General features: G+C 31.8%; 6 protein-coding genes across 14 annotated transcripts; 3 read left to right on the top strand and 3 right to left on the bottom strand.

Moving 5' to 3' along the window:
* Positions 1 to 331: 331 nt before the first annotated feature.
* LOC100871283 (uncharacterized) lies at positions 332 to 3844 on the top strand. Its single transcript, XM_012493832.3, has one exon. The coding sequence runs from the start codon at positions 466 to 468 to the stop codon at positions 3268 to 3270; it is 2805 nt and encodes a 934-aa protein (XP_012349286.1). The 5' UTR covers positions 332 to 465; the 3' UTR covers positions 3271 to 3844.
* Positions 3775 to 19569, top strand: Rpp25 (ribonuclease P protein subunit Rpp25). 3 transcript variants are annotated; one of them, XM_086909513.1, is made up of 5 exons: positions 3775 to 4090; positions 18538 to 18648; positions 18725 to 18903; positions 18972 to 19082; positions 19179 to 19569. In XM_086909513.1, exons 2-5 carry the CDS (start codon positions 18538 to 18540, stop codon positions 19396 to 19398), a joined length of 621 nt encoding a protein of 206 aa, XP_086765639.1. In that variant the 5' UTR covers positions 3775 to 4090; the 3' UTR covers positions 19399 to 19569. The 3 variants fall into 3 exon arrangements, with proteins under 3 accessions (XP_086765639.1, XP_086765640.1, XP_031775946.2); XM_086909514.1 differs by lacking the exon at positions 3775 to 4090 and adding an exon at positions 17465 to 17603; XM_031920086.2 differs by lacking the exon at positions 3775 to 4090 and adding an exon at positions 18313 to 18457.
* On the top strand, positions 4112 to 5283 carry LOC100869408 (peptidyl-prolyl cis-trans isomerase H). Its single transcript, XM_012493838.2, has one exon. The coding sequence runs from the start codon at positions 4646 to 4648 to the stop codon at positions 5198 to 5200; it is 555 nt and encodes a 184-aa protein (XP_012349292.1). The 5' UTR covers positions 4112 to 4645; the 3' UTR covers positions 5201 to 5283.
* Positions 6547 to 8821, bottom strand: LOC100868783 (tyrosine decarboxylase). Of its 2 annotated transcripts, XM_031920085.2 has the most exons (3): positions 8479 to 8821; positions 6738 to 8194; positions 6547 to 6640 (listed from the first exon to the last, which is right to left on the bottom strand). In XM_031920085.2, exons 1-3 carry the CDS (start codon positions 8677 to 8679, stop codon positions 6634 to 6636), a joined length of 1665 nt encoding a protein of 554 aa, XP_031775945.2. In that variant the 5' UTR covers positions 8680 to 8821; the 3' UTR covers positions 6547 to 6633. The 2 variants fall into 2 exon arrangements, with proteins under 2 accessions (XP_031775945.2, XP_086765634.1); XM_086909508.1 differs by having other exon boundaries at positions 6632 to 8194.
* LOC100868557 (aromatic-L-amino-acid decarboxylase) lies at positions 11443 to 15622 on the bottom strand. 5 transcript variants are annotated; one of them, XM_012493834.3, is made up of 14 exons: positions 15486 to 15622; positions 14874 to 15086; positions 14638 to 14751; positions 14398 to 14449; positions 14236 to 14306; positions 13912 to 14154; positions 13637 to 13762; positions 13309 to 13547; positions 13062 to 13236; positions 12808 to 12973; positions 12679 to 12731; positions 12386 to 12582; positions 12230 to 12307; positions 11443 to 12112 (listed from the first exon to the last, which is right to left on the bottom strand). In XM_012493834.3, exons 2-14 carry the CDS (start codon positions 15072 to 15074, stop codon positions 11974 to 11976), a joined length of 1854 nt encoding a protein of 617 aa, XP_012349288.1. In that variant the 5' UTR covers positions 15075 to 15086; positions 15486 to 15622; the 3' UTR covers positions 11443 to 11973. The 5 variants fall into 5 exon arrangements, with proteins under 5 accessions (XP_012349288.1, XP_086765632.1, XP_086765633.1 ...); XM_086909506.1 differs by having other exon boundaries at positions 11841 to 12112; positions 12230 to 12322; XM_086909507.1 differs by having other exon boundaries at positions 11841 to 12112; positions 12230 to 12322; positions 14874 to 15191; positions 15486 to 15594.
* Positions 19566 to 22796, bottom strand: Mob4 (MOB kinase activator 4). 2 transcript variants are annotated; one of them, XM_003698745.4, is made up of 4 exons: positions 22656 to 22796; positions 21823 to 22196; positions 21601 to 21735; positions 19566 to 21486 (listed from the first exon to the last, which is right to left on the bottom strand). In XM_003698745.4, exons 1-4 carry the CDS (start codon positions 22713 to 22715, stop codon positions 21390 to 21392), a joined length of 666 nt encoding a protein of 221 aa, XP_003698793.1. In that variant the 5' UTR covers positions 22716 to 22796; the 3' UTR covers positions 19566 to 21389. The 2 variants fall into 2 exon arrangements, with proteins under 2 accessions (XP_003698793.1, XP_012349290.1); XM_012493836.3 differs by having other exon boundaries at positions 21823 to 22213; positions 22656 to 22782.
* Between the last annotated feature and the right edge of the window lie 117 nt (positions 22797 to 22913).

Genomic DNA, 22913 nt, shown 5'->3' with positions numbered 1-22913 from the left:
CGCAAAGAACGCCGTCAACTTCAGGTGGCGCACGATTGGCTGCTGCACTCCTGTGCAAATAACCTTGTTACACCATCATTCGAATGGTGAATTTACAAATTTACATAATAAATAAATCAAGAGTGATAGAATATATTATTAGATATGCTGTTACACGAATAATTTACATACCATAAAATTACAATAAATATAATTTCATTTGTAATCAATAAATATAAGATTCGACAATACGTGGTACTGAATTAAAGTGCGAAAGAGAAAAACATACATTATATTTTTTTAATAATAATGTATGCAAATAATCAACAATGTAATGTGAATAATTGTTTGTAATGTATTTATATATGTTTATAAGTACCGCTTGGTTATTAATGGTGACAGGACCTAACTTAACATGAGGTGAAACTAGGTCCATAAAAATTTCATCTGATATTACTTATCAGTAATTTATAAAAATAATACATAATGGAAGCTCATGAGAATGAGCAATATGTTACATTTCCCCTTTCAGGGGTTCATGATGATATGCAAGATAATATTATATCTCATGAAGAAATATGCGAACCAGTTGACGAATGTGTTCTTCAAGAGGGACTCACTGAAGTATCTGTCACAGATGTTAATTCTGGTATTACAGAAGCACAAGTTGCAGTTGAGATTTTAGCAGAACATTCTGATGAGGAAGATGAAAATCGTGTAGTATATCCTATATATATTAAACAAGAAGAGCAACAACAATATACATCTGGAGATGATGAATCAATGGCTGTGGAAGCTCTTCGGCAACTTGGAGGCATGTATCCTTGTTTTGAAGACAAAAAAATATGTTGTGCAAATTGTGGAAATCTTTTTACACAAGATGAAATGACAAAACATCATACTACTTGTTCTGCTAATAAATTATCATGTATTACTTGTGGAGAAAGATTTGAAAGAAAAATAGATTTGAACAATCATATAGTTTGTCATCAAGTAGATCGTCCACATGCTTGTAGAACTTGTGGAAATTTGTTCCGTTCGAAAAACAGTTTAAGATGTCATATGTTACAAGTACATCAAGTAGAAAGACCTCACAAGTGCACTATATGTGGAGCAGATTTTCAGAGGCCTTCTAGTTTATCTAATCATATGAAAATTCATACATATGTTGCTGGCCGTGCTATTATGCAATCACAGGGTAATAATATGTCACAATCAGAAGAAACATTTAGGAAGTGGCCTGAAAATGTGACAGAATCCCAAAACAATCAAGTACCATCTTCATCTGTACAAACTATACAAAACTATGATACAGTTCAATGGTCAGTTCCATCTTATAATTTTCAAAATGATCAAACTGTTAATACAATATCTAATCCTGAAGAAAAAATAGATACTTTACATGAATTTACTGTACTGCCAAATGGAGAAGTCACACAATTTGAATATACACAACAAAATAATATAAATAATCAAGTTAATCAGCAATATAATATTTCAATAAATTCATTTAATAATTCTGATACAATGATAAAAGTTGAAACTTTATCATATAATAGTGAAAATAGAAAGAATTATATAGAAGTTGAAACAAATGGTACAAAACAGCATATTTGTAGACATTGTGGAATTAGTTTCTCTCGTGCAACAGCACTAGTATCTCATGAAAAAATTCATGCATCTAAAAATTGGAATATGCCAATTGAATGTGAATATTGTGATAAACAATTTCAAGATGGTAATCATTTAGCAACTCATCAAACAACTTGTGCAAAAAAATTGATGCAAAATAATATAGAACAAGGTACACATAATAATAAATGGGGTAAACATGCATGTTCTGAATGTGGCAAAAAATTTACTACTAAACAAAAAATGTTCAGACACCAGTGGATTCATAGAAAAAAAACACATTCTTGTGAAGTATGTGGATCTCAATTTGAAAAACAAAATGAGTTAGATGAACACAGATTATCAGCACATCCCGGTGACTCTCCATTTACTTGTACTGAATGTGGTAAAAGTTTTGTATCACGTCAAGGATTATGGGAACATGGTAGAACACATGCTGGGAGTCCTGCACATTTTCATTGTGATACATGTTCCAAAACATTTTCATCAAGGCAAGGATATTTGATACATCATAGAACTCATACTGGGGAAAGACCATATGGTTGTAAATTTTGTTGGAAAGCTTTTAGAGATGGTGGAACATTAAGAAAACATGAACGTATTCACACAGGAGAAAGACCTCATGTTTGTCCTTTATGTTCAAGAGCATTTAATCAAAAAGTTGTTTTGAGAGAACATGTTCGATGGGTTCATGCAGCAGGAAAAAATGAAACTGAAGTAACTGGACCTCCTTTCTCATGTCCTATATGTGGTGCAGTAAATCAAGATCGAGATGAATTATGTGCACATATTGTCAAACATTCTGATCAAATGATAGCAGAAGCAAAAGCTAAAACAAATAATAATGCTCCAAAAGTTAAGCCAGTTAAAAAAAAATCAAAAGTATCTGCTGGTACAAGTTTACAAAGAAAACAAGGATCTGGAAATTGTATAATTCCTAAGTCAGAAGAAAATGAAGCACTTTTGTCTATTACAAAGACAGATAAATCAGATGAACAAATTTTAAATAAAAAACAAAATAATGCTTTTCTCGTAGTTACTACAGAAAAACGCAATGAAAATTATATTGCAATATCTGAACTTAAATCTGAAAGTGTGCAATTATTAGTTGATGAAAAACAAGATGAAAATATACATATTTCACAATCTGATCATAGTCATAGAAAATCTTTAAATATAATTGCTATGGATAAGCAAAACAATACAACCCATATAGCTTCTACAGAGCAAAAAAGAAGTGCACTTCATCCTGCAAGCAGTCATGATGAGATAACTGCAATGCATTTAATACAAACTTCAAAGCAAACTAATACTTTACATTTAATCTCAAAACAAAATGAATCATTGCCTGTTCTAACATTAGCAAATCCTGAAAGTCATGAAAATTTTTCCAGTCAAATTGCACAAATAAGTAATAATGATTTACCTATGAATATGGTAACTCATCATTCAACTAGACAAAATCAAGATATCAAAAATCATAATGAAGTTGGGCAAGAATCATTAATACAAGAGGGAACATCTCAAACAGCGGTAATACAGGTTGTACAATATCATCAACAAGATAGTGACGATGGAGAGGAGTTAGTTTGTGGTATATGTGGAGAAGATTTTAATGATAAAAATGTGTTGATGGAACATGTAAAAATTCACATATAATAATTGTTACTTTATTATCCAAGTTTGTGATATTCTTATGCTATTAATGTGGCTATGTAGAAAATAACAAATTCAAACATTTCTTCTGTTCTTAAAAGAAAAGAAATGTTAAATATTATATAACTATTTAAATATTGTTTCCAATAGTAGTAGTAACGCACCAATTTTCTATGTGTCTTACAAATGCACTGTATGAAAAAAAAAAAACAGGGAATTTCAATGATATTTATATATTTTTAATTAATTTGTTTTTGTTTCACTGAAATGCTTTTACACATTTAGGTCATACATTATATATGTGGTGAAATAATGTACATCTTTTAAAATAAAATATAGATAAAGATTTATGTATTAAGTGAAGCACATTACTGATGAATTTTTTCTTAAAAATATAAAATTATAAAATTCTTTATAAAAAAATAATCTTAGAATTATATAAATCTGCTTTTAATAATTATTCAATCTTGAATTCATGTATCATTTTACAATACATAAATTTTAATTGGATAAAATGATATTTAAAATGTAGAATGTGAAGTGCAATGAGAAAATAAAGTATATTTTATTTTCTAAATTTATTTTATATTAAAATAATTTTCTTTAATATCAATTTTTTCCTTCATTTTTCATGTTTATGTTACTGCATGCTTTGTTAATATAGTTAAAGATTAAGTTTGTCACGTGTTGTTGCCGGAACGAAATACGAGTGCGCGTTACTTTATGAAATAAACAATCGTAATTTACAATTATATTTTGTATCATTATGTAATGTGTGTTATGTGATTTCAATAATTCTACATTAAATTTTAAAGACAAAAAAGTAAGTATTAATATGTTTAAAAAAACTAAGAAAAAATTTTATTATATGTTAAATTTTATTTTATATACATAATTTTATTTATTAGAAAATAAATAGTACTATTAATAGTACTATTTCTATAAAGATTTTTATTACATATCAATAAATCAAGTTTGAAACACATTAATAAAATTCATAATATTTTTTAAAACTTTCTTATTCGATATTAACCTATACTTCAGAATCTTTCTCCCGCGTTTATAATCGATTGAAGGAAACGTTTAGAAAATATTTATTACTAAAGTATTTTATATATAATATAAAAGAATATGTGATAAAAATATATTATAATTGTATAAAAATAAATTAATTTAAACATCTTTACATAAAATTAAAATAGAATTTATTTCAGAAACAAAATTTTTAACTCTAAATATTACAATATCGATATTTGTGAATCAAAGAGGTTATGTTGTTGCTGTATGTTGTATCATTTTTATAAACTAGATAGATATAAAGAATATTAGAATAAAATAAAAAAAAATTTTTTAAATTTCGTAATCAAAATATACAAATATGCCCACTTGGAATCAAATTCAAGCTCAACTTCGAAATCCAAATAATCCGGTAGTATTTTTCGATGTATCCGTGGGTACTACAGAAATCGGACGAATGATTTTTGAACTTTTCGAAGATGTTTGTCCAAAAACATCGGAAAATTTTCGACAATTTTGCACCGGAGAATATAGAAAGGACGGTGTACCTTTAGGTTTTAAAGGTGCCATATTTCATAGAGTCATTAAGGACTTCATGATCCAGGGTGGTGATTTTGTAAATGGTGACGGTACTGGAGTTATAAGCATCTATGGTGGTGGAACTTTTCCTGATGAAAATTTCACATTAAAACATGACTCACCTGGATTATTATCCATGGCCAATAGTGGTAAAGATACTAATGGTTGTCAATTTTTCATCACATGTGCCAAGTGTAATTTCTTGGATGGTAAGCATGTTGTTTTTGGAAGAGTTATCGATGGACTTCTAGTTATGAGGAAGGTAGAGAATGTTCCCACAGGGCCAAACAATAAACCAAAAATTCCTGTGACAATATCTCAATGTGGACAAATGTAATAGTTTAAATAATTGTAATTTATATTTTTTTATGTAAGTTAGAGATAAAATATGCTTATATAAACGTTTCATAATTCTTAAAAGTGAAACTATTATTTTCATCAAATACCTCTCTTTTTCCAATATTTTTTAATAAATTTTTTCAGTAGATTATAGTTATAGTTTAAATTAATAATCATATATTTTTTAATAAATTTTTTCAGTATATATATTAGTATTATAATTATAGTTTAAATTAATAATCATGACTGTAATTATTTACTTCAGGGCTATCTTAATTATCTTCAAGTATTTTATAATATCCTATTAATAGAGATTGGCTATTAAAACTTGCTTATTAATACTTAAAAGCTAAGCATCTTAATCAACAAATCAATAATTTTAATGAACTATTAGGTATGATCAAAAAATTCAGATAAAATAAATATGAAATAGAATTGAAAAATTGTTATTTTAGGACTTTTCATTCTTATTATGTTAAATTTACATACCAAATAAATAATTTACTATATAATCTACATTGTATTTTAATGGATAAAAATCTAAACACATCTGAAATATTAATGCAACTTACAACTCAAATTGCAAAACATTCAAAATAACATGTAATATGCGTGTATATGTGTGATATATGTGTATATGATCTAATATTATAATCATGCCAATTAATATAATTCCAACCGTAAATATTAGGTCTTTATTTCGTATCTAATTTATAGTAATCTAAGCAAAAACTATTTTTTATATTCGTATATAATTCGTTCATGAAATGATTTAATATTATAACTATTGATAATCTAAGAGATAATCGATGTACTTAACAATGAATCTTATTTTATAGCTTACATATTAATTTTTCTTTTTTTTTTCTCTCTCTTTTTAATATGAATTGTTACACAAGAATCGATAAATTATTTATATTACATACAATTATTTCTCTTCTATTTATGTGGCACTTATTATACCATTTCTCATTTGCAAAACTAATACTATGTATTTTTACGTACACATATACGAATAATTATTTTCGTCAGCACATAATTTTTTGCATTGATTCATTACAGAATACATATGAAAATAAATTGCAATAAATTGCATTTACATTGCATAAAATCGTATGTAAAAAGAAAAATCCTCAAACGATTTGTCAACTCTTATTAATTTTTAAAATCTATTATCGTTTTAAACGATAAGCCAATATAAATCTAATTTTATATCAAAAACATCTCCGAATATTCTTCATTCTCAATATTCGAAATTTATTTTATCGAATAAAATTTCCCTATCGACATAGCTCGAAAAAAAAACTTATTTTTGAATTGTTTTCTAAAAAGCAACGAAATATTCAGGTTGTGATTTCCAAACAGGAACGGCCGATTTTCAGAGGCATATCGCATAAATCATGAATCATCTGGATATCATCATCGGGATCGTCACGACCTGAAACACATTACACCGATCATCATCGTCAGCAGCTCACGGTAACGATAGCAGTTGGTCCCTCCTCTTGGGTACCGTGAGCTGAGGTGCGGTCTACCTGCTGTTGCAAAAAACATCTTCCTCAATGGTATCGACTTGCGAATTATCATCGACGACCATAATGGGTGTAGCACCATCGTGAAGACTCGACTTCGAGATGGATCTTTTGTAAACATCCCTCGTCACGCTCCTGGTGAAACTGAATTTTCGTACCAACTTTTTATCCAAAGCAGCAGGACTCTTTGGTCCTTTCGCTTTGAACTCGTCTTCCGTTCCTTCATAATGAGCGAGCATCACTTCTGTCGCATGTTGCTCGATCACATCCATAGCATAATCGATATCATCGTCAGTAGCATTCTCTTTGACTACGCAGAATCTCAAAATATATTTGCCCATCACTCTAGCCGGAATCATGTGAAGTCTGCCGGATGCATTGATATTTGCCAATAATTCCTGATTTATCTCGTCGCTTTCCTTCAATCTGAAGCAGACCAAACCTACTCTCACATCATTGGTTATCTCGAATCGCTTGTCCCTCTTCATTAGAGTCTCGAATCGTCTTGCCAGCCTAATATGATTTCTTATGTATTTTTGTAATCCTGTGATTCCATACGATCTCATCACAAACCATAATTTGAGCGCTCTGAATCGTCTGCTCAAAGGTATTCCCCAATGGCGGTAATCGATAGATTCACCGGATCTAGCGTGCTGAAGATACAATGGATTGACGACAAGTGCCGACGTGAGTTTCACTCGGTCACGCACCCAAAGGCAAGAGCAATCAAAATTGACTAGCAACCACTTGTTGGGATTAGTATTGAACGAGTCCGCATGCTCGATGCCGGACATAAATGCCCTCATTTCCGGACATATGAACGCATTACCAGCGTAAGCACCATCCACGTGGAGCCAAATATTAGGATAGAGTTTGCACACAGGTCCGATTTCGACTAAATTATCGAACGCACAGGATCCGGTAGTGCCAAGAGTGGTCGAGACGAAGAATGGCACTAAACCGCTTGCCACGTCTTCTCGAATTGCGGATTCCAGTCGCTTACCACGCAGAGAACCTTTCTCGTCCGGTTCCAAGACTCGTAGCTTCACCAAACTGATCATCGCCGCCTTCTCTACGCAAGAATGCGCCTCCGTTGAACAATAAGCGACCAATCGTGGCAGAAAGGCGGAATCTTCGGTGTTCGGATCTTGCTCCTTTAAAGTTCGAATAGCTTGCGTTCGTGCCGCAAGCATGGTGACCAGAATACACTCGGAAGCGGACCCTTGTATCACTCCACCGCCTTTCGAACTTTTGTGCTCGGCTAGAAATTCCGGTGGAAGGTCTAACGCTTTTGCGTACCAATCCAGAACAATAGTTTCCAGCTCCGTGCAGGCCGGGCTCGCGGCCCAAGAGAAACCTATGCACCCGATTGCGTCGGACAGCATGTCCCCGAGGATCGAGGGAAACGAATTGCCCGCCGGAAAGTAGGCGTGAAAACGTGGATGCTGCCAGTGCGTGATCTGTAAAGCATTGGCGTTCTCTCAATGTTCTGAAGTTTGATTATTCGGTATTGAATTCAGTTTTAAAAAAATTGTTGACGTTATACAGATTTTAATATTATCATAAAAGATATAATATAGGAGATAATATAAAATAATAATGGATAAAAATACGTGTATCCATTGTCACGATCATGGGTTTTTTTTCTTCTATTTTTTTCGTATTCGCGAATATTATTAACATCGAAAGAGGTCGGAATCAACAAAGGGGGATCGATAATCGAGTCCACATAGTCGACACTCACCCCGGGCATTATTTTCCTGTCGACGTCCCTTATTATAGCATCCCATGATTCCCCTTTCGCTGGTGCTTCTTTGGGAAGTAGGGGCCTTAAGTATCCTGGGTCCACGTTCGCCGTCACCCTCTTTCCTTCCAACGTGCGGAGATATTCGCAAATGTACTCGATCATCTCCTTGCCGCGTACTTGAAACTCATCGATGTTCATGATAATTGCTGACTGGAATGCAATTCGAAGGCGAGACTAGTACGTGCCAATGAAACTCATGTTTGATTAAGCACGTTCTCGGTTAAAACTTGATCGTGACATTTTTCAGCGCCATTTATCGATATTACAGATGAAATAAACGTCATTCGCAAGTAAAGAAATACATGGGACGAAATACCTTTTCTATCTTTTCGTTTATTTTCGTTTGTTTTTTTTTTTTTTTTTTTACTTTTCTATTTTTATTTTTCTTTCTTTTTTTATCTCTTTATTTTTCTTTATTTCTTTCCTTTTATTAAATAATACAGAGTTCTCTTTTCTTCACAATTATTTCACAACTCCAATTTGTTTTCTCATTTTTTTTTTTTTCAATTATCAAGGGAAAAATCAAATCTAGTTGAATGTTCGAATACACTTTTCTATGTATTTTCTATTAGGAAATTGTTGTTCAAACTTTTTCAAAACACTTCCACTTCGAAGGAAACGCGTAACAGGTTTGTCCCGCGTTTAAACTGAGACTGGTGGCACCTGCCATAGCGCCGTCAGTTTTATGCGCGTCTCCTCTTCGTACATCCCTGCCTCACGCAGATAAAATTAAGGCGGAGCTTCGGTGATCGTAAAAAATAATAATTTACCTGTTTCGTTATAGATTACGACACTATAATTTCGTATCGTACTGTTTGTTACGTAAACGCTTGTTCGAAAAAAAAATCACACCCCCTTCGAAACTTTTCACAAACCCTTGAAATTCGTCATACTTCCGATGAACTAACTAAATTTAGTAACACTTTTTTCCACCCCCTGTATGACGTGATAATTCATTCTTTTTCTTAATCACATACACACGCATATATTATATTTATATCTTTTTGATACAAAAATGATTCTTTAAAAAAAAAAAAAAAAAGCAATTTAAAAAATTCTTTAAAAAAAATTATTTAGTTACAAAATACAATTTCGTATATTTATATGAGAAAATTAGAAAAAAATTTGATATAGCGTTTTTTTCATTGGAATCTTCGTTTTCGAGAAAATTAATATAAAAAGTTACTTAATAACAGAAATAAATAAAATTACATACAATTTAATCATATTTATGTATTATATTTACCAAAACTGTGTTTATAGGTAGTAACAGTTAATCGAAAACATTTTTATAAATTTTTTAATTTTTGTTATCGATTGTTTCTATTTAAATAGATGTTTATATAATACTAATACGATTAAAACTACTGTAGTCATTTAAATCACTATAATCACTATAATTTTTTAAATTTTTTGCAAATTTTTTGCTTCAAAGATAGCGTATTTGAATTTTTAAGTCAATTTTTAGACGAAAAGATTACTATTAGTAATTTCTTCATTATTATTATACATTGTCTTAATATCATACTTTAATATCTCGTTAAATAAAAAAAGAATCTTTCATTTTCATCGATCACTCCAAGAAAAATTACTTCGAAAATGAAAATATGAATTCTCGTTCCGGCAAAGGATCATCGCGAGATCGATTCCGAAAATCTGAACGAAAATTCGCAAGAAGGGTGGTCGACATCAATGATGATATATCGAGGGGGTCGCTGCTTGAATAAGCCAGCGTGTTGTCGATGATGCACGGGGAGTAAACTCTCCCCCTCCCCCGTTTATAAATAGACGTTTACTCTTCACCTACATTTACAATATCCCGTAGAAGCGGTGACAGGTCACCGCTCAATCTTTGTAACACACACACACATGCAGACACATGGCGAACACCATTTTCTCTTTTGCCGCCACCTTCACGCATGGTCTGCTCACGTCCGACGTTTTCGAATTGGATTTCTCGATCGAGGGTGTCGGAAACGATTGCCATCCACTACGAATTAATTAATCCCACCAACGATCTCCTTTTCTCCGCCGAGCATTGCACATTTCCTCGTTGACTCACATAAACTTGGGACGAGTTATCGATACGAAAGACGTCGTGTACGAAACTATTAGAAACGATTATTTCTGGATAATTTCTGGCACGATCGAGTCAATAGAGGATGAAATTATTTCTTCGAAATTTTTCTTCTCGAAACTCTTAAAAATCGAAGTTTTTTCCTCTTTACCATTAAAAAAAGGAAATTTTGGAATTGTGATATTCATTAGTCACGCTTTATTTTCCAATATTCGATCAATATTCATCTTGGAAATCTCTCTATTAATTTGCAACATTGGATGTAAGGGATGAAATTTATCAAGTGTATTTTAATTACCAATATTCTGGCAATGATCGACATTATCGATTATTTCCCCTTCTCTTCTCACGCATTTCTACCTGACTTGGATTTTTTCTTCTTTTTTTTTTTTTTTTTTTTTTGAGAGAGAGGGAACGGCCGATCACGTATTCGATTAGAATCATATATTCAACGCTTCTGCTTCCGGAACGAGACATCGTCGTTTGCGCAAACGAGCTTTACCAAAACGGAATCGAAACGAAATTGAATAAATGTCATCGGATATTTAGCCGGAGGAAGAGAGAGGGAGAGAAAGGAAAAAACGATATTCAAGCAAACTGGGCGGTCCAGGTGCATCGCTCACCCTCGGTGACCCCAACCTTTTCGATCGAACAACGAACAGCTTTTTATGACTTTTTTTCGATATTCCCGAGGCACGAGCTTCCGTCTCATATTTTTTTATTCCAACTCCTTCCCCTACTCGGCCCAATTTACGGATTATATCTCCGTACGACAGAAAACGATTGCATTTCGAGATGATGGTGAATAATTGGGACGTTGATCATTTTATTTCTGAAATTTTTTTTTTCTTTTTTTTTTTTTTTTTTCTTTCTTTTACTATGTCGATGTATGCACGCTTTATATATCATATATAATGTAAGTACATTTTAGTAGAGTAATATGTTACACATGTAGCGTGTTCCGCATGGTGGTAACGCGTCTCTGTCGCGATCCAAAGAGAGCAGACTTATATAAACAGATCGATAAGCAAGTAAAGAAGATGTACTTATATTTATCGAGCGCTTCCTTCAGTCGAGAATCTTGCAACTGCTGCGCGCAAAATTCCGAAAAAAATGACTGAAACAAAACAGGTGGCGATGGGATTACAATCTAACCGGATCGATTTCGAGCGTGTCTTCGGTTCGTTTGCTGAGCAATTTTAAGAGAACTTTTAGATGAGTCGTCTACCATTCTTCGTTTCATTCATTTTTTAAATTCCTTTTTTGTCGGCGGTATCCGTTCATCGTTTTTTAATTCTCGTTTCTATCGATACACCTTTAGGGGAAACTTTAGAAAAAGACGATTGCGAGGTATTTTACGCCCTCCCGTTCGGCGATCTTCCGCGGGACGGCGAGGCGGATGGCGATGGATCCGGGCTGCACCCGTTGCTGCTACCGCGACGACTTCCGGTACCGCTTGCTTTCAAGCGGACCATAGTGTCCAGATGACGAAATCTGAAATTATTTTCCAATATATCGAATCATCAACGTCCTATCTCCTAATTGAGCAAAAGATTTTGTTAAACGTATAATCTCTTTTATCGAGAATATTTAAAAAAGGCAAGGCAATACCTAAGTGATAATTCACTGGTATCAGCAGCATCTTTCGCCTGCATCAAATACGCGAGGGGCCAGGATATCCACGAACGTCTGGCATCAAACATGCTAAATCAGTGATTTTGCAAGATTTCTGTAACCCATTGGTATGGATCTATATTCATTTCTTACGTTGTGGATTGAGGATTCGAGCCGATACCACCGATCGTCGCTTGGGTATCCAATTTCGCCCCTGTCCTGTTCGGTGTCTTCGTGAATCCTGGCTGAATCGCAGGATCAGACACCATTCGAACGAAGAACGATCTTCTTTGCTCCAAAGTGGCTTTCCTTTTCTTCTCGCGAATATCTGCCAATTCGTCCATAACATCCTACGATTCGACGAAAGAAAGATAAACGTATGAATAATACTTAAGAGCATAGTAGTTAATTGAAATAAAATTCCAATTGAGAAATTTTCGGATTACCTTGGACTCTAATAATTCGGCAAGATAATCCGTTATAATACTCCACGCCGTGTCTATAATATAAAAATAAAAAAATTGAGGAATGAAGACGTGCAAAAGGTACCATTATCAGTGGAGATATCGGCTCACCAACGTCAGAAGCAGTGGCATTCGGCGCGGCAAGCGCGAAACGAATCGTGAACCGTTGATTCACTCTTGCTGGAACCATGTGCAACTTTCCGGAATCATTGATGGTGCTCAGCAGTTTCTGATTCAGTTTGTCGGAACCTTTTGCACGGAAACAGACCAATCCTAACTGAAACGGTTTAATACAATTTAAAAACTTGCCAACTTCTCTGAGAGAGGTCTCCCTCTCTTATCTGTATCTGATTACTGACACTCACCACAACTTCGTTACAAAGTTCGAATCTCGTATCCTTCCTAACCAAAGCCTCGAATCTCTTAGCTAGTTGCACGTGATTCCGAATGTAGGTCTGTAAACCGGATATCCCGTAACTTCTCATCACGAACCACAGTTTCAAGGATCGAAATCGTCGGCTAAGAGGTATGCTCCAATGCCTGTAGAAACGAGCTGCGTGAATTCATCGCCTTTTCTTTGATTTCCTTGGTTTAAACATCGATGAATAATACCTGTAATCGATAGCCGTGTCCGCGTGAGTGTGCTGAAGATAAAGAGGATCGACGACCAGCGCGCTGGTCAATTTGAATCTATCCCGGACCCATAGACAGGAACAATCGAAGTTCGTCAATAGGAATTTATTCGTATTGGTGTTGAAAGAATCCGCATATTCGATACCAGCCATCAGGTACTTCAATTCCGGGCAGATGAAAGAATTGCCCGCGTAAGCTGCATCGACGTGCAACCACACCTGAAAAAAAAAAAAAAGAGCGATAACAGAAAAATTTTAACAGATAAAATCGAGGATATTGTTGGAGGAAAATTCGTCGATCAGCTTACGCCTGGATATTTTTTACAAACTGGACCGATTTCTTTGAGATTGTCAAAGGAGCAACAAGCGGTCGTGCCTAAAGTGGTGGAAACGAAGAAGGGGATGTATCCTTCGGCTGTGTCAGCCTCGATTGCCTGATAGAAAAGAAATCGATGATCGAGTATAAAATTGTTTTAATCGAAGTAAAAATAAGATATTAACGCGAAACGAATTAAAAAAAAAAAAAAACATTTTTTTCAACGAAATGAAATAATATGAGAAGAAGAAGAAAAAAAAGTTATACCTGACGCAAAGTTTCGCCACGTAAAACACTTTTATCGTCAGGTTCTAAAATTCTCAGTTTCACGAAACAAATCATTGCATCCTTTTCGACGGAGCTGTGACTTTCACGACTGCAGTAAGCCATCAATTTTCCAAGAAGGGCAGTTTCGTCCAAGTGTGAATGTGCAGCTGATTCTTTCAACCTAGCAATTGCTTGCGCCCTCGCTGCTAGCATACATACCAAAATACACTCCGAGGCTGATCCCTAAGATTCATTTATCGATGATTAAATTTATAGAAGATATTTATATTGAATAAAATTTTTAATCATAAATAGAAATATTACTTGTATCACGCCGCCTCCTTTGCTACCAGGGCTGAAATAAAGGAAGTCCGTCGGTAAACCAATAGCTTTCCCTGAAATTTATTTAGATAAACTCGTTGATAGCTCATCTTCTGATATTTAATATATATTGAAACAACATTTAATGAGTTAATATCGAATTACCGAACCAATCGCAGACTATCGTCTCGAGCTCAGTGCAGGCTGGACTGGCAGCCTAGAACAAATAAGATATCGAAAAATAATGAGATGATTGAACAAACACTTGATCAATCTGTCAAATCTGTAACCTCGTGTTTCTACTCTACTTCTTTGCAAGAAGATTGAATTTGATGAAAATAATTTCAATATCTTCTGAAAATTATTTTTTAATTTTTTTTAAAAAAAAGAAATTTTTGAACTTACCCATGAAAATCCAATACAACCTATTGCGTCCGATAACATGTCACCAAGAATCGATGGAAAGGAATTTCCGGCTGGGAAATACGCGTGAAATCTCGGATGTTGCCAATGGGTAATCTGTAAATATATATACATATATTTTTTTCTTTTTTATCCAATTTATTACATTTTATCCTCTTTTTTTTTTTATTATTTAATAGAATTAAAGGAGAAAGATGTAATTTTTCTTTTTCACTTACACCAGGCATAATCTTCGATTCGACATCCCTCATAATGTCCTCCCAAGGTTCAGGTTGTTGCGGTGCTTCCGGTGGTAGGAGGGGTCTCAAATATCCGGGACCAACGTCCGGTGTTACTCTCCGATTGTGAATATTGCTCATGAACTCGCAGATGTATTCCACCATCTCCTTACCACGTATACGAAACTCTTGAATATCCATGGTGATCCGTTTCTATTCTCGAAAAAACCTTCGGGTTAAACGCGATGATTTATCTTTCACAATTATCACAAGTCTCTTCTACTTTCTATCTCCCTCGAGATATCTTTCTTAATTAATCTAATAACATCAAATCACAAATTTCTATATTCTATTAATATTTCTCCGTTCGTATAACTATACTCGTCGTCGAACGCAAACACGATGAACAAAAATGATTAATTCATCGATAAAATCGGTAAATAAAGTTAATAAATCCATAATCGTATTCGATTTGTTTTTCGCTCGCACAGGCACTATGTTAGAAATTTAAAAATTACCCCAATTACCGTAGGAAAAGTCGTGTAAATTTCACTTTTTCTCACAACAACGGGGTGACTTTGACGAAATTTCGTGGTATCCCACGCGCCCTACCTGTTGCTACAACTATGGAAGAAATCGAAGAGTCCAACCGGTGCACGTTGAATGAGCCACGACCGAACAATCCCGAGTTTCGCTTACCACCTCGGATATATCGAGGATCCAGAGAGCGAGGATTCTTCGACTCCTGCGCAAACGCGCGTCTTTCCCTAAGATCTTCTTCGCGGATCCTCGAAAAAAAAAACGAACAAGAGAGATGGATGGATCTATATAAAATTCGAGACACAATTTCCGGAATAAGGAAACGATCGAAATAATTACGTCAGAATACCGAAATTGCTTCGTTCAAGTTGTAAACTCGTCTCTTTGCTGTTTGTTGCTTGATCGACTTTTTCGTTGATTGATTTTAACCAACGATGATAATTTTATGACTTTCTTTTTGAGTATTTTTTTATAAATTTTTCATCAATGGCGATTTCAACGCAACGTTTACAGTTGTTGTTAAATTAAGTATTCGAAATTCGAACGAAATAGAAGTAAGACAAAAAGAAATCAATGTCTAAAACCGGATATCCCCGTATGATGATAAACTTTTCAGAAATTGATGTTGCAGTGTAATGATACTTCATAATTTACTATCGCATCTATAATTTTCGAATGAATAGTTTATGTAATATGTATATTATCTATGTGAAAAACGATAAGTTCTAAGGTATAGACATTGTTGAAGAATGCATCGTTTGCAAGTTGGTCGAATTCGTAAAAGGTCAAACAATAAGAAAAGGGCGAAACTTTTCATGATGACAAACTTGATTCCAGGTCGATCGAATTGGAAATATTCATAAAATAGTCGGGGAAAACGGATGGAATAGAATTCTGTACGTCAGAAGGAGGAAAACTTCTCGAAACGTGGTTCGCCCCGTTCATTCCCTGTGAAAACGTCGAGCGTCTTTGCCATAGAAGGGTTGGCCACTCGAATAAATTGGAAGCCAGGCTCCTAGCACGTGATGGTTTATTACGATGGAAAAAGAGCGCGTAGGCATCGTTAAAAAGATGTCAGACGCAGAATATCGTCCCTCTGGAAATCGAGCTCCGATGGTGCACCAAAAGTGGTCCGAACTCCTTGACCTTTCCTTCGCCAAGCTTTTTGCAATATTCTCACGACACATTAAGAATCTCGATGATGAATCCTATCGGATCGAAATTAAATTCTTTTGTTGATCAAACAAAACGAATCAGATCGAATTGGAAACAGTATATATACATATATACTCCGAGAAGAAACAACATTCGAAACTGATCCACCAACATTGTAAATCGAACATTTGTTTCTATTTCCTTCTACTTCTATTTCTTTCTTTTACATTGTGTGACACGAACGTGAAATCGTAATTTAACGACTCAAATGCGACATCCGTGACTATCTGTCTGCGACTACCGACGTAAACGAGCGGTATAATAGGTAACACTAGTTCCATAACCGATATAGAGCAAATAACAATTTCTGACGTAGAGAATAGAGAACTAGAGATACTTTCAAGGAATCCAGTTAAATGTTTAATCAAAATCGATTAGGCGAAGTGTTACTATTTACTTAACAAATTCCAAACACGATTCATGCGTGTACAATTTTCATATAGAATGAACTAGGTACGCGTAAATGAAGGGGAGGATCATAGGGGAGGATGTTCGTATGAAATTGCGAAACGAATTGATTAGTAGCCAGTGATGGAAGCCACCGGTTTCGCTTGAAATAGGCAAAACGACGACCTTTTGGGGATAAAAACGTTCATAATGCTGGAATGCAGGGGGGAGAGAGTGACAGGGGTGCTTAATAATGCAATATGGCGTCGGGGCGTCGCGGCGCTATGCCGGCTATGCCGCATACCACCACCATATACGCCTACGCCTGCGACCCCCTTACACCCTCCGTGGCTGCCCCCGAGTACGAACAACCGAGAGAAGGGGGGGATAGGGATGGTACCGTGCAATCGAATGCTGATTGGAAAATATTGATGGGACTTTCCATACGGGGATCATCCCTTAGACCGCTGCTTTTTCCAAGTTTGCTTCGGAATTCCAGAAATTATATTCTCTTATAATCGAACGGGAACTTTCGATGAACGCCCCACTTTTATATCCGAAGAGAAATTGATATTAATCGACGATCTGGTATGGTCGATTAGTTTTGTTATAGAGTGACAATTGTTATAGAGTGAAAATTGTTAATTATGAATATGAATGTGCGATCTGTTGCAAATTATGTTGCAATATCTTTGATGAATAATTTTGATATCTTAAAATGTTGAAATGTTTTTTTATTCGTATTATATTGTACAGTGTTTTTTTTTTTTTTTTTTTAATGTAACTATGCAGCGAAGTTGTTTAAAGTTGTTTCTAACTTTAATCACTGAAATAATAAGAATATCAATTAATAAATATATTGATTAAAATTAAAATTTCTATTTTAAAACAAATGAGATACTTAAAATTATCATGAAAATGATCAATACTCAACTTGTTTGTTTCGTATCGTTATTATATTAAAGTTGAAATTAAAATTTAACAATATCAATAATGTATCGATAAGCTTAAAAATATTTCTTTGCAATAATGACATTCATTTTTTGTTTGAAATATAAATAATATTTTATAAAAGTTTTCGTTGAAAGAATAAAATTTAATTGTTCAATAATTAATCTCGCTTTGTATATATTTTATGAAGAATAAATATGCTTTTACAGAGATAATTTAGAGAGATTAATTATTATATATTAAATAATACACATATAGACATTTTATTTTTATATGACAGAAAGTAAAACTGAATGATGATAGTGGGTAAAGGTTTATGTACAAGACTGTACTTACTCATCCATTCCAAAGTTCCATGAATGGTTCCGAATGTGGCACACCAAAGAAGTGATGCCTCCGAACTCATGACCTACTGGCAGAGAGATATGATCTCCTTCTTTTTTTATGATTTAATTTTCGTAATAATTATCTTTAAAATCATAAAAATCATTGTAAAATTATAATTGCATTTTAGAAATTTTTTTAATTAAATATATCTATTCAATAATTAATAGAAAAATTTTTCTTCTAGATGGGTAAATCAAAATCGAAGAAGAAGAAATGGGTCAAAAATTTAGAATCTGAATCTACAGAATCAGAGATTCCTATACCAAATTTGCCAGAAAAAATCCTTTTAATGCGAGTAAATTTCAAAACGTTTACTAAGATTAACATTCATGTTATTTTTGTATATTCTTTATTCAATTAGAATTTTCCAGGTAAAAAGTGGTACAAAAATCAGAAATGTTCTTGGATATGCGTTAAAAGAATTCGCAAATTATAATTGTATTGTTTGGACCGCAACAGGTCATGGTATTGGAAAAGCTATTTCTTGTGCAGAACTTTTCAAAAAGAAGCAAGAAGGTCTTCATCAAATCACTAGATTACGCTATGTAGAGTAAGTTATAATAATATATAAAATGTATAATAGAATTCATTATTTCTTCATTAATTAAAATATTGAAGATCACAGAAATCAAAAGAGGAAAATAAAACTAATGTAAATGTAGAAACTCGTCATGCACCAGAAATACATATTTTTCTCGGAAAAGAAGTAAAAGATATATCCGTACCTGGGTAATAAACTTTCATTTTCAATTTTATTATATACGTTATTATATATGTTATTATATATTATATTATTTTTATTTTATTTCTTATATTGAAATCAAGTTATCAAGCACCTGGTGATAATGGACAATTCATAAATAATGAAGATATGAAAAATGGAGGAAAAGAGAAGAAAGAAGAAATTGGTAATAATTTGAGTTGTATTGATGCCGAAGAATTTGCAGCTATGGGTTTGAGAACTGGTCAAAAAAGATCAAAGAAAGAGCATCAAACAGAAGCACCACCAAAAAAAAATAAAAAGAGAGAAAATGATGATCGATAAAATTACATTTTATATAAAATTCGATCAGAAACAAATATAATCCAAATATAAGTATAAAAATTTATTTCGGTAAATTTTATTTCTTCAAATCTTTTTAAATTTTATAAGAATTATAATTTTTATTTTATCATATTTATTTAATATATAATAAAAAGATGATATAAATATTTATATTGAGTAAAAAGTTTATTCCTTGTCAGTACATGCATATTTGTATAGAAATAATCACGATATATTTCTGTTTTCTCGATTATTTTCTCAACTGATCGTATCTATTGAATTTTTTATTTACAAATTATATATACAATGTTACAATAGGCATACATGCACATTGCAGACTTATAACACATACTATGAAAATTACAGTGCCTTCTACAGAAATTCAGTTGTAAGATATTTTTTTGTTTTAGAAAAAACTGCAATAAACGATTGGCAAAAATCATATTTCACCAATAAATGAAATTTTAAAAAAGTTTATTTTGCATGATTATGTTTTATGTTTCATTATTAGTGAAAATAAAAGAGAAACAATTCTTTCTTTGCTCTTTTGTATAAGCAAAATATTTTCTTTACTTTTTGTAAAAACATATATTCTTGGTATCAAATTTATATAAGCTTACAAAAAATTTCTTTGAATAAATCATGATCGATATATTAATAAACTAAAAGGCAATAGATTCCAAAGTATGTTCAATTTTCTTTTCTTAAATTTTATATCAGTTACTAATATAAAGTACTTTTTGGAGTTTATGTACTCGGCAGTAATATGGATAATTCTCCGGCACTGATATTGCTTTTCTTATTAAGAAAACTAGAGAACATTTTCAACTTTTTCATTAATTAAATTATTAATTTTTAAAAAATGAATATAGATTAAAAAAAACAAATATAAAAAATAATGTTTACTTATATTCTCTAGTCTTATTTTTGAAGATTAAGTGCCATAATAATGTGAGAGTTATATATCATTTTTCTTATGTTTAATATTTTACAGAGAATAAAAATGTAACATTTTTAATCGGATCATATGACAGTTAAGTTATATCGATTAATGGAGAAGAAAGCTCAACATTTCAATCCCACATAAGATAAATATGATATAAATAAGAACACTACAACATTTATTATCATTACTAATAATGCATATAAGTGTTTGTTTAATTTGGTTATTTTACGATGATTATAATTACGTCATATTGATGACTTTTGTTACAGTATATTTTTTTATGATAAATTATTCAAATATAAAATAATTATTTTACTTAATTTTACATTCAAAATTATACTATAAAAGAACTTTTTAAAATTTTTATATGCAATTTCAATAAAATTAAATATTTGTATATAAATTTATAATACTAAGAAGGAAGAAATATAAAATATTATGTAATATAACGTTACGCAAAAAATTGAATGTTTTTACTCTAAACTTGAATTTCTTGTTACATTATTTAATGAAACAGTATTTAGAAATGAATTTCCAAAAAAAATTTTTTTATAATTTTGTTACTTTAAAAATAATACATAAATACATATAAAATTCAATAATATACAATCATTTTTATATAATAAATTGTAGAAGATATAAAACATTTATTTAAAAAGATTCATCTTTATAAAGGTTTAATAATGGCTAGTTCATTGTAATTATATCTTCTACATTTTATACATTTTATAATAATAAATAAATACTGCAAATATAGCTTATTAAGTATAACAAATTGTTTCATACAACGAATTTTTATAAAAAAAAAAAAAAAAAAAAAAAAAAAAAAAATTGTATCAAAAAATTTTTATCTTAATTCAATTAATAACAAGAAATTCTAGTAATAAATTTCTACACAAATTACCAAAAATTGTCAATCTCTTGTAACACTCTTGTTACTTTTGTAACACTTGGAACTACAAGAGATATTTCAATAATATATCATTACTTATGATTTCATATTACATTTAACGAATTTCAGGTAAATATGAATATTCAAGTTCTATTATGCTTCACTTTCTGTTGTTCCTTCTTCTTCCATAATTGGTACTATTAAACTTTCCTTTGACATTAAATTATATTTTGTTACAAATGCTGTAAATCTAAAACAAAAATCAATATAAAAGACAAAATAAATGAATTAATAATTTTATATATTATATTTTATAGTCATATAATTATAATATTATAATCATATTTTTAATTAATCATTTTACCTGCGACATAAAAAAGTCTCATTTTCAAATTCATCAAATATTGTTCTATGATGATAATATGCATGAGAGAAAATTCTATAAACTCTTCTACTAACAGATCCAAGTTTGGCTACTGAAGATTCTTTAATACTAACTCTGAAATTAAATATGAAAAAATAAAAAAAAAAAATATTGTATTTGTATATTTACTGTAATTATTTTTTGATATGATATTATGTATACCTGCTAGGAAAGTATTTGTTACTATTAAGCAAACAAGCTGCACCATCAAGTGTATGTCGTGTATAATCAATAGCTGGACATTCTTTAGGTGTCTTATGTGCAGCACATAGAAATATCCATTGTTCAGTAGCTGTCATTTGAGTACAAGTTTCTGGATGACATTCAGCCTGTAGTCTTACTGTTAAACCATTCAGTTCCATACAAAATTGTCTTAAATGTTCATACTTCCATACTGCTTCATCTTGCGCTTCTGGCATTTTTAATATTAAATCAACATTAGATGGATCTCTTCTAATCATTTGCTGAATATATTGTTGCACGGCCAGCGTGCTGTCCATTTCTTCAAACGGTTCATCAGGCCACCTACAGAAATTCTAACCAAAGAAGGTTCCTAAATTAAGAATTTTTAATAAGAAATGAGAAATTAGTATTATTTATATGACTCATTTATTACATGAACATTTTATCATTATAATTATTATACTATATTATTATTACTGAAAATATCTGTATCTTTATCGTAATAATGTAATGTAAAATATATTTATATAAATGAATAATTTAAAAAAGTATAACATTAACAAAATTAAATTAAAGATATAATTAATAAGAATAAATTAAAGATATATAAAAATAAAATGATATAAATATCATGAATCATTAATTTGTAAACAACAGTTTTTTGTAGCGCGTTAATTAATTTTAGAAAGATACGTTAAAGACGCTTTCAGATATCTCTGTAAGTACATCATATGTAACTGAACTATCATTGAACGGTAGTGTATAAGACATGAAAACAATAAATTCTTAAGAAAATTAAAAATTTTATTAACCTTTGCTGTAGTTCCAGGTCTATTTCTTCTAAAGAATACACATCCGTCCGCCATCTTCATTTTTTCAGTTGTTGCACTCGATTAGCATGCACGTTCGATTGAATCAAATAAAAAGATTTGAGATGTCGTAATGTCGGCCTGAGAAAGTAGCGACACCATATTATTGTTATATAGTGGATTTTATATTTTATTTAAAAATATCTTGATTTTTATATCGACATAAAGTAAAAGTAAATCACAAAAATATATTGTATTTTT

The sequence above is a fragment of the Apis florea genome, unplaced genomic scaffold, assembly GCF_048593485.1.
Source record: "Apis florea isolate Af1SG1 unplaced genomic scaffold, ASM4859348v1 contig_3158_pilon, whole genome shotgun sequence".
Lineage (NCBI taxonomy): Eukaryota > Metazoa > Arthropoda > Insecta > Hymenoptera > Apidae > Apis > Apis florea.
Note: the sequence above shows the minus strand (reverse complement) of the source record. Positions and strands in the feature narration are given on the sequence as shown.